Source organism: Saccostrea echinata, unplaced genomic scaffold (genome assembly GCF_033153115.1).
Source record: "Saccostrea echinata isolate AGI-Se365-2 ecotype Australia unplaced genomic scaffold, CSIRO_AGI_Sech_v1 ptg000009l, whole genome shotgun sequence".
Classification (NCBI taxonomy): Eukaryota; Metazoa; Mollusca; class Bivalvia; order Ostreida; family Ostreidae; genus Saccostrea; species Saccostrea echinata.
The window spans coordinates 50,295,752-50,306,983 of NW_026889758.1; the positions used below are offsets into that span (position 1 = coordinate 50,295,752).

General features: G+C 33.7%; 1 protein-coding gene across 2 annotated transcripts; it reads left to right on the forward strand.

Annotated features, from left to right (window-relative positions):
- The first annotated feature begins 1,194 nt into the window (after positions 1–1,194).
- LOC133183896 (aquaporin-10-like) lies at positions 1,195–9,922 on the forward strand. 2 transcript variants are annotated; one of them, XM_061318786.1, is made up of 8 exons: positions 1,195–1,342; positions 4,873–4,963; positions 5,244–5,370; positions 5,590–5,727; positions 6,058–6,176; positions 7,753–7,970; positions 8,344–8,516; positions 9,540–9,922. In XM_061318786.1, the coding sequence occupies exons 1-8, from the start codon at positions 1,275–1,277 to the stop codon at positions 9,554–9,556; spliced, it is 951 nt and encodes a 316-aa protein (XP_061174770.1). In that variant the 5' UTR covers positions 1,195–1,274; the 3' UTR covers positions 9,557–9,922. The 2 variants fall into 2 exon arrangements, with proteins under 2 accessions (XP_061174770.1, XP_061174771.1); XM_061318787.1 differs by lacking the exon at positions 1,195–1,342 and adding an exon at positions 1,699–1,991.
- Positions 9,923–11,232: the final 1,310 nt, after the last annotated feature.

An 11,232-nucleotide genomic window follows, 5' to 3' on the forward strand; every position in this document is an offset into this window, starting at 1 on the left:
ATGATTATGACCCTTTTTTGTCCCATTAAAATATTCAAAAGTACATGTTTATGTTTCGTGGCGATATATCTTTAAGTTATGGGAAACTCGCTTATGAATTTACTTCAGTCAAGGTTTCCAACATTTCTACCCGAACACTATTGGTTTATAAGAAAAAAATTAGACATATCTCGAATTCAAATTTAAGAAACATGGCTCATTACCATGTCTCAGAATTTACAACGCCTGTCTAATATTGCAATTTGAATCTCCTCTCATGGATGTTCTTACTCCTACAAGTAAGAGCCTCGGTTAACGTCCCTACGCTCATTATATACCTCGTTACGCGGCGCCAAGTCAAAAGTATCTCGCCGTGGACTTCTAGCATGCTGGAGTAGGATGTTCTTTGATATACGCCTGTGACGAGATCGTTCAATGAGTTTGTACAAATTGTATATACGTGTATCTTTGAAGTTTCCGGGGAAAGAGAAATGAATTCATATGCAAGGGGATTAATAAAAATTGATTTGGGCTGTTTGTTGTTTAAAATCGATTTTTTTTTCAAGAATATATAACCCTTTATCGAATTCTCTATGACGTTTGAAGTCTAGCAGCTATGTACATGTATGTAGAAAATACTTTTTCAAAACAGCTGTAAACATGTATGCAGGAATGTGAACGATTTAAGAGTTACCCTTAGCCATCCTTTCTCGTTAATTATTTTACCTTGCAATCTTGAATGATCATCTAGGTGTGCATTTTCTGGCGTGCATTTCAATTCATTTTTTTCTGCTTTTAAAATACATTGAATTCTAAAACCCCATACAATTGTGTAAATGCGCATCACTCTTCATGAAAGTGAATAGAATTGATATATTTTTAGAAATATCTAAATCATATTTATATATACCGCATTGATTTTGAAATGTAAATGCATATTATCACAGGAAACCGCATAGTTACAAAATGTTCTGAATTGATACATTTTTTAAAAACATTTAATTGTGCAAATGAAATAGGGAAAAGGGGGGGGGGGGCTATGATACAGAAATAAGATACTGCACACACTTTTCATATCGGTATATATATACAGAAACTTCTCTTCAATATCTTAGGCTGGAGGCTTACACTTAAAGTAACTTGCACTGTTTATAAATATGCCTGCCCCAAATTTTGGTTCCGTTAGCAATGTGTTGGCCAAGGAAATGGTGAGTATGCGCTGGGGAACGCGTTTCAGATAACGGGTCCAGAGGCTGAATGTTGAGGAAAAAATAGTAAAAATAAAAATCGAGAAGATGGACAAGGAGGATATACAGAAAAGGAGGGGTAAAACTGATACAGGGGACACACAGTGTCTAGCCAGGTAAGATTTCAAGTGCCTCTAAAACTGAAATACGTACTTTGACATACTTTTCTTATCAGAGCACTTCTGAAAATAAAAGTTTTGCGTATCATAAACAGTAAACTGACAGCTTACATTTAATCTCTCTCTCTCTCTCAGAGAGAGAGAATCCAAACCCAAGGTATATATATTTTACCACTAGTCTATATTGTGTCTGGAACAATTCAAGAAGGAAGAAAAAGAAACAATACAATACAATCAATCAAGCAAGTAAAGAACATGTATAAAATATTACTTTTACTATTGATTTTGAAATTAGCAGTTGGCATGCATTTGCAGATTAATAAAAGCTACATGCATGTCCAAGTAATTTACGTAACAACTAGAAGGGATTTAAAAGATTGATAATGCCCGATTTGCCTAGTTTCACCACTCCTGACTTCCATCAATAAATAAAATGCTGTGTGTAGAGATTTCAGGCTACTGTACCCAAGCATTGAGAATGTCTCAAACGTCGGATAATCATTTGGTCTAAGCCTCCGTTCGATTAGGTTACTAGTGACCGTCAACTATTGGCCCCTTCTTCCGATCCAGTCTTATCAATACAGCTACTACACTACTACAAGTGTGATTGATAACTTGTGTATTTTAGGGAATTTCATTCAAAAAGGTAAGATTTCATGTCGACAGCACCTTATCAACGGAACTGTTTTATAAAATTTTGTAGGTCAAGATAACCAGCTATCACATTTTTTTTGTTTAAACTTACCTGCACCTATTATTGAATTTCTTTTTCAAAAACACAATTTTTTCGATGGAGTTATACTGATAATTACAAAAATACTTTTTTCTTGTTCAGAAGAATTCTTACATTTGATTTCAAAGAAATTTGGAACATAATATTCGACATGAAAATTTTATCAGCTAAACTTCTTGTAGAATACTAGTACATTATATGGATTTATTACCAGAAAATTGCGCATCTAAGTCCTTCATTTGAGAGGTTAGTAAATACAACCATACGCGGGTCAGCTGTTTTATTCTGTGTCAGTTCCAGATATCAATGCCTTATTAACCGTATATGAACTGACTGACAGTCTTGTTCTACTCAAGATTTAGCTGTAAGTAAAGTTAATTGACCATGTCTTGATAGTTCTAGTATATTCTTAACTTACAGTGATATAAAAATAGGGTAGGTAAGTAAAAAGTGATCATTCCATGTCACTGTTAATTACATGTATAATATTTTTTCCCAATTGCATTTTAATTTTTTATGCTCTAATGAAATTCGAACCTTACCCATTCCCTGCGTTTTCGAGGACCATTCACTAAACGTTTATCGTCAATTATATATAGATAACGTATTTGCTTAGGTTTAAACAACAGAGTGACATGTACTATTTTATGTCGCTTTGAAGTTGCTCACCATCTGGAAACTTCATTGAAGACTTGTGACCTTTTAATTTTTTATGTAGCGTAAGATGGAGATGTTAACTGATTCAGATCGTTAATTCATTACAGAAACAAACTTTTGCATCTATCATGTGTCATGTGACACGAGAAATGGAACGTATGGTAAAATCTATACTTTACTCTCTCCCCTCTGTCAGTTATGACTTTCTAATTTGTTCACATTTGGTATAGTAAAAATACACTCTATTCCTTAGATATGAGGTCGCAGTAGCAGACGTTTAAACTGGGATTAAAAATATATTCCCTTTTTAGTCAATGCCCCCTCCCCCCCCCCCAAAGCCTCCCGAAGGAACCCTTTATGGTGTTTTCTGAGAGGTATCTTAAAGAAAAAGATGTGCATGTATATTTTCTAAGAGAGAACTCGAATATATTACGTTTTCGTAATTGAGGGGTGGGATGGGGATCAAACGTATAGGTCACACATACCCGGTACCAAATAAATCACAGAATTAGTGTCATGGAATGAAAACTATGCTTTAGCATTGTTCTGAGCCAGTGCATATTTTGATACATGTAGCTGTTTTAGCAGTTTTAATATAGTTAAACATGTGAGTTTAAATGAATAGATAGACAAATTCAAAACTAATAATTGTAACTGCGCATTTTTGTTCCCCGTCAAGATTCAAATGCCTAGCTTCCATGCAGATGATAACTTATTAAATTAGCATTTTAACGTGTGGCTGCACATAATGATGCAGAATAGGGCAGTTCTTTAGTTAAGTTTGGAGCAGCACGGTTTGACATGTCTCTTTCGTTGGTTCTTTGACGAGGCCTGATAAGTGGAAATGGGTGCCTCCTACTCCCTGTGGTAATTCCTGATAAATCTTTTATATATAATAAACCGAACCCTAATACATGTAATATGTTAGTTTTCAGCAATCAACAGTAAATTGTGACTGGCAATGTGTTTGTCACTAGTGCTTTAATTCAAACATTTCATTTCACATAAAACATAAACATACATTTCACATAAATTCTGGAATTCAAATTCAATATTCTAGCATAAGATGCATAACGGACAATATCAATGTAATATACCTTAAAATCTGAACATTTACACGTGCGTTCATATCCCTTTTAATCCTCTAAGTCCGTCTTTTTCGTCACGTTCTACACTAATTCTGGATATTAGATTCAAATTAATTAAAATAATAAAATCATAGCTCTAAATAATCTTTTAATCCCTTGTGACTTTGCAAGAATATTCGCGTCCCTGATAGGGTCAACGCCCGTCCGAGAAACCCCCCGCGGAAATCGGAGACATTTACCGGTAGGTCAATTCTGGTTGTGCCCGAATTGGAAGTCGTCAGCTCCATGCAAACAAAACATAATGATTACATAATTTTGCACTGCAAATTACAAATTCCGCCATTTATTCTTTAGTTAACGCGGAAACAGTAAGGAAAGGCGTTAAATCTAATACATTATCAATTTGATGTGTATTCAGCACCAGTGAAAATTACCCATTCAGTTGTACAGACGATATTGTTTCATTCTGGTAACCAGGAGAAACATCTTTACGTTTGATCAATAGGACCACCTGGAAGATATTAAAAAATATGAGCAAACGACCCCGACAGATTGTTAATTATTGTACGATTTCTGTAATGACAAAGCAAAAGGAAATGAAAAATCAATAACTCCTCATCTAACTGCAACTCTAATAAAATTAACTATACCTATTAATGAAATCAAAAATGAAAATAGAAAGATCCAATCCCCCCCCCCCCCAACATTATTATCCTCTCCATCATTTTTTTTTTCAAAATTACAAACCACAAATTCCGTCTAAATAGTGAAAAATACAAAGAAAAATATTTTCATTTTTTTTCCCTTCTTCTTTTTTTGGTAATTGTATATTTTTGGAATAAAGGCATGATGATTTTAAGGTGTCTTCACAAGGTTTGCAAATTAGGCTTGTCCCCCCCCCCCCTTTCTATTGTTCTTACAGAATAAACATAATGCTATACTCTGTAATGATTTCTCAGGTTACCAACCAATTCATTCAAATTTAAGTAAGATGTAAATTCTACATACGGACATTTTTATTTTCACCAACTGTATCACCTGCATTGTAGGATGGGATACCGCCTGGCTAACAAGCTGCGGATTCGTAATCAACTGACCAGAGAATTTTTGGCAGAATTTCTGGGAACGTTTATTCTTATCGTAAGATGAAGATTTGCTTAATATGAGTCGTTATCATTTTGTAATTTTTCAAAGCTATAGTTATTGGTTAATGGTTATGGGCAGATAAAGTGCTTGTGAAGAAATTACATGAAAACATTATTTCTATGAGTATGATAAGCTTATACCTTGTCCATTTTGATACTGTTATGACAATGTAACGAAAAAACAAACAAACAATATTTTGATTTAAAAAAGAAATAAAAAAAAAACCTGATAGCATGAATGGTCCGTAGACTTAACACTTTTTTTTTTTAACCAGGTTTTTGGAGATGGGTCTGTGGCGCAGTTTGTTCTTAGTAAAGGAGAACTTGGATCCGCTCATTCTATTCACTGGGCATGGGGCGTGGGCGTCATGATGGGAGTCTATGCATCAGGGGGCGTGTCAGGTGAGTTGCCCAGCTGTCTTTAAACAATGAGATAGTTTTGATTAAGTATAAAGTATTGCATTTTAGATTTTTGAACATTTATTAATTTTAACATAACGAAAATTCTTGCATTGTTGAAAGTTGCAAGTAATGCAAAATATTTATCTTTTGGTATTTTTTGTTGTTGACTTAGTGTAGTATCAAGGGCAGATCACTCTCAAATTACTTGATCTCTTACAGGGGGTCATATTAATCCATCAGTAACATTAGCAATGGCGGTAATAGGTCGCCTCCCTTGGCACAAAGTTCCCGTTTACATGCTGGGACAATACTGTGGAGCTTTTATTGCCTCCTTCTTCATCTACGTCATATATATAGGTAAACAGTAAGATATGTGTGATTAACACTACTGTTGTCTTATAAAATATATATTATATATGTATTTTCAAAATTGCTCACAATGATTAAAATTTTTGTTCAATTTTCATCAATAGTCATTAACAAAGTTTAATATGTATTTACACGTAGAAGGTACATAAACATCAATCATTACATTTATAAAACTTTAAAGTACACTTCATTATCGGAACCCAAGGGATTTCAGTGTATAGATGTAGTATAATGGAGAGAAATCACGTGGGTTCCGACGGTGAGTACACTTTGAAATAATTCTGGACGATATTTCATGTAAATGGATCTTTATTGAAGATGCTCTAGAACACTTTGACGGAGGCACACGGATGGTCGTCGGTGTTAACGGTACAGCTGGAATCTGGGCCACGTACCCCCAAGATTTTGTGTCTATCCCCACAGCGCTGGGGGATCAGGTAAGAATCTCAGGTATTAGAGTCCTATTTGTTCTTGTTCTGAATCAGTCATTTATATCTTAATTGACAGCTTCGTCTATTAAGGATGTATATGCAGGTATCTTTTGCCAGAAAGGTTTTTACGTGATCGTCATTGGAATGAGAACACGTTTATCTATTTTAATATTTAGGGATAATAGAAGTCTTTTTCTCTTGGGGATCGTAAAATGGGTCCCTGTTGATGACACCACCTTGCTAGTATCAAATGGATATCTTAAAAACTGATTACAATTAATGGGACTTTAATCAACGAATAACTCATAAGCAAACACGTCGCTTGCCAGTTATTGTTTTTTAATACATAAACATCAATGTTTTTTTATCATTATAAAAGAAAATTGATGATAAAATCTTTGGCGATTTTTTTGTGTGCATGTACTGAAAGATAATCGATATTGAACGGCTAGCTAAGTAAGGTGAATTACACCGGAGAATATATTTGGATAAATATAAATCTATTCTCCGGCTTTAATCCTCTTGAGTCGAGAATGCGATGTTTCGATGTTTGTTTTGTGAAAGAGCCTGGAAGTCTATAATTTCTTGAAAGCCCTTGAAAACATGTAATATAAATTCTAATTTACTAAAGTATAAAGCGGTACAGTGTATATGGTATATGTTATATAAATTACCAATATTATTGTTCCTGATAAACCGATCGTAGGAGACCAGTCGTTATGGAGAGATATCTATTGATTAGGGCCATGCATGGACCAATCCTAAAAAAACATTTATTAATAAGTATTTATAAAATGATGGTTTACCATTAAGAAAATAAGAATGAGAACACATTGAAATTCTGCTATCCAAGCTTAAAGTAATCCGTTTTCGTCGTGCGTCCTCCGTAAACTTTTTACGTTTTCAACTTCTTCTACAGAGCCACAGGGCCACTTTCTTACAAATGGCGATTCAGTCTTTCATTAATAACGAAGGCCATGCCCCCTTTCAAGGGGAGATAATATACTGTGCTGTATATGCACCAGTAGAAATGACAAACATTTGTGTAAGCCTCTTTGTATAGTATAAACTCAGGTACATGTATGTAAGGCCAGAACGGGGAATAATTAACAAAGTTATATCAAACTTTTGAAAAAAAATTGTGTGAACTAGAGCACTAATTAAGTTGCTGAATTTATTTGCCAACGTACTCAGTTCGCACGCTTTCAAAACATGGCTCTGAAGCCAGAATTGGATCACGTAGAGGGTCTCCGCAGTTTTACACAGAATTTTATAGGCAAAACTACAGAACTACAGACTGTAAATCTATTTTGCAAGCATCATCGTGCAATGCAGAATCAAGTTTGTTCAATTTAGTGTCCGTAAAGCAAAATACGAAGAGTTCAATTTTACATACGTATTTTTTTTAAAAGGTTGCAATATGATTGAAGCAAAGAACTTTTCAGTTGTTCGCATTATTGCCCTTTTGACTGAGCAAGGATATGTTTTACAAATGAGAAGATAAGACAAAAGAACACATAAAGTAGCCTAGAAAATTGCTTTGACTTTTACAGCCCATGGACGTGTTGTTGACTTATTTCAGATTTTTGGTACGGCGTTGCTTCTGATCTGCGTTATGGCAATCACAGATGAACGAAACATGAACCCCAGTAAGGGCCTGGTACCGATCTGTGTAGGGCTTTCCGTATTCGCCATAGGAATGACCTATCATCTTAACTGTGGTTATGCCATCAATCCAGCTCGAGATTTAGCGCCGCGACTCTTCACCCTGGCAGCTGGGTGGGGCGACGGTACTTTTTCGTAAGTTATGACGTCATCAGACTTTTATCTAATTAAACTTCAACATTCTCTTAGAAGATGATAATACTGCATATCATTACTAAACGAGAGGATAATCAATAATACCTTGTATTGTATTGACTTTGTATCTTCATTTGTTGAAATCTTAAAGCCTCAGCCTAGACATTTGTTTTTTTTTTAAATCACCAACAAAAGTTTTGCAAACGAAATGAATACGAAATGGTAAAAATCATTTCATGTTTTTCACAACAAAACATGAAAAAAATCTTTACTTTAAACTTTTATTTAAATAGTTTTAAATTTTATATTTCTGATAAGAGATTTATTTTATTGCCCTTCAATTAATCTGATTTCATTGAAATCCTGGTTCTAGCCACCGTGATTACGGGTACTTCTGGATTCCAATACTTGGTCCTCACCTTGGTGCTATCATAGGTTGTGTTCTCTATACGATACTTGTTGGTCTCCATTGGCCTCCAGAATATGAAATCACCGGAGATATAGAATTGTCTAAGAAGAAACAAGAGAAAAACAAAGAATTCACAGGTAAGATTCGTAGGAACGGGACGTAGATAAACAAGTTTATGGCCCCAAACATAATTCATTATAATGAATCGCATGGAGGGGTGTTGGTGAGTGGACGTCTGTACTCTGCAGAGTAGAACCCCCCCCCCCCCCGACTGTAAAGTGCTATTTTCCGAGGGAGAAATTCTACTGGAGATGCATTTTTCTGTGGGAGAAATCCTACTCTGGAGTCAGTTTTCTGAGGGAATCCCACGTTAGTGTCATTTTCCAAAAGATTTTTTTTTTTAGAGAGGAATACCACTTTATTAAACTTACTATCACTGACCTAAGTTTCCTTGGTTGTACTTAATACCCTTCAACAGCAATTCATTCTATGGGTATATGTACTTCACATAGAAAATTTTGACATGCTTACTGTATAATTGAAAATTACAGAACATTAATATATTTTAGATATTAAAACGTTGTCATAATTCAAAGCATTTCCAAATTCGTTCAGCAAATTTGATCTTTTTATCCCTACAAAGTAAACTTAATAGAGAGGATTAGAGAATTGATATGGTTGTCTACTTGAATGCAGTAAAAATTAAGTTTCTGTATTGAATATTATTATAATAAATGAAACTGATATGGTATAATGGGTTTAATATCAAGCTTTGTCAAAATTAATTAAATATAAATTAGAAAACATGATCGACAACAGATTCAAGAGAATTAATGGCCTTTTCTTTGCGATCAAGATTTTAGAAAGAAAAAAGTTTTTACTCAGACATTTGAGAACCATTACATAAATGAAATATATAGATGGCTTTCAATTTTAAACTGGAATTGAATCAATCATACTTTCACTGAAGTCTGGGTTTAAACTTCCTGCATATATTCTCCTGTTTAATAAAACGTTTATTATGATTAACAGCAATTTTTGTCTTGAATTATTAATATGAATGGTCATTGGGGAAAAATATTTTACGGGAAGCAGAAAAATATAATCAACGTGATTTAGGCCAATCTCCATTTTGTATCTGTTGATGGTTTTCATTTCAGATTTAAGAGAGGCATAAAAAGTATTGCTGGAAGACGTTTATGTAAGGTTGGCAGCATTAGATGATATTTCAGTTATGGAGAAACCGTGGAGGTAGAACGACGATAATATTTAAACCACCAAGCATTAAATGTACAGTACTGCACACCCCCAAACATGGATCAAACACGACTGTTTATCAGATCAGTGTTTCTGTGAAGAACTCTTGCTCATTCCTCAATGGAAGTACTCACATAAATTGATTATTTCATCAAAGAGTTGTTTTAGAAATCGTTTTAAATATTCACTTTCATTTGTTTTTCTTTTATATGTGCTTTGATGACTATTTACTGTACAGAAAAAAAGATATTTTTGTATATGTTAGTCCCCGTACATTCATTTATGAATAAAAGATTCCGTCTAACGTTTTGAAATTTTGTTTATAAAAAATATGTTGACTTTTTTTTAGTATTATACAGTTAAAGTACATCATTGAAGGAGTTAGCAAGATTCCAGTTCCCAAAGGCCAGGACTATTTCCCGAGACTAACCAGATTGAAAGAGTCTTGGTCAGGGGGAAGTGGAATCTTACTTACTCCCTCTATGATATACATGTACTTTTAACTTTTTTGTTATACCAATACAAATTTTGAAGCAGGGATTAGCTCACGAAACTAACGCACGGCAAAACGGGTATTAGTCCATTTCACAGAGATTTCTAGAGAGTTATTCACATCTAGCAATCTAATTTTATGTAAGGAGTTCGAAAAATCATTAGAGGTATAATAATAACAATCAATGTATAAAAATCCTGTATTCCAAAGTATTTCATAAGTGTACCATTCATATTAACCATATCTATATAATCCTCCCTTTTATCAAACCTTAGATATCTTTATATCACGCATGCCTGTAGCTTAGTATAATTGATATCGATGAAATTATTTTTATTGATTGACTTAAGTATTCTTTCTACTACTAGACAAATGTTCCAAATTTACAGCTTCTTATTCTTCATCTATGATTTAAAAAAAAAAAAAAACATTGATCGATATTAGAAAGAGCCCATCTAGATTTCCTTTCCATGTCAACGTATTATTTATCTTACTTGGAATTCAGATCTATGGTCTTGGAATGATTTTTCATATCTATAGAATTTACAGAGTGGGAAATGCGAGATTCCAATTAATTATACACTTAGTTTATTGATTTATACGGCATATTTCAAACTTGCAAATTTGCAAGTTTTAAATGATCACCAAAATGAATAGAGAAGATTACAAATTATATATATATATATATATATATATATATATATATATATATATATATATATATATATATATATATATATATATATATATATATATATATGCACAAAATTTTAATTTTTTGCTGAATGTATGTGAACTTGATGTTCAAGAGAAAAGGAGTTTTCTCGATTTTAAAGGCATTTTCATTATATACATGTAACTAAATTAATTTTAAATCACACCCTGAGGTTCATAGCGATGAGTCCAGGGGTCGTAAGTTTATCTGAGGTCATATTGCACACGATTTTCATGTAAACAATTGATTTTGTTGATATGGGTCCCCAGTAAAGAAGAATATTTTTATACGACTACATCTGTTTGGCTTCGTCCTTCATGAAGACTAGAACAATCCTCTCTCTCTCGTTTCAGTGTATTATGTTTGGATATCTTTATAATGAATTTGC

Bases quoted from the DNA above. Each gene is read 5' to 3' on its own strand.
- LOC133183896 (XM_061318786.1), top strand. From the start codon at position 1,275: ATGGACAAGGAGGATATACAGAAAAGGAGGGGTAAAACTGATACAGGG. The intron at 4,964-5,243 runs GTAAGATGAAGA...TTTTTTAACCAG, and splicing joins TGGGAACGTTTATTCTTATC to GTTTTTGGAGATGGGTCTGT. The intron at 5,371-5,589 runs GTGAGTTGCCCA...GATCTCTTACAG, and splicing joins TGCATCAGGGGGCGTGTCAG to GGGGTCATATTAATCCATCA.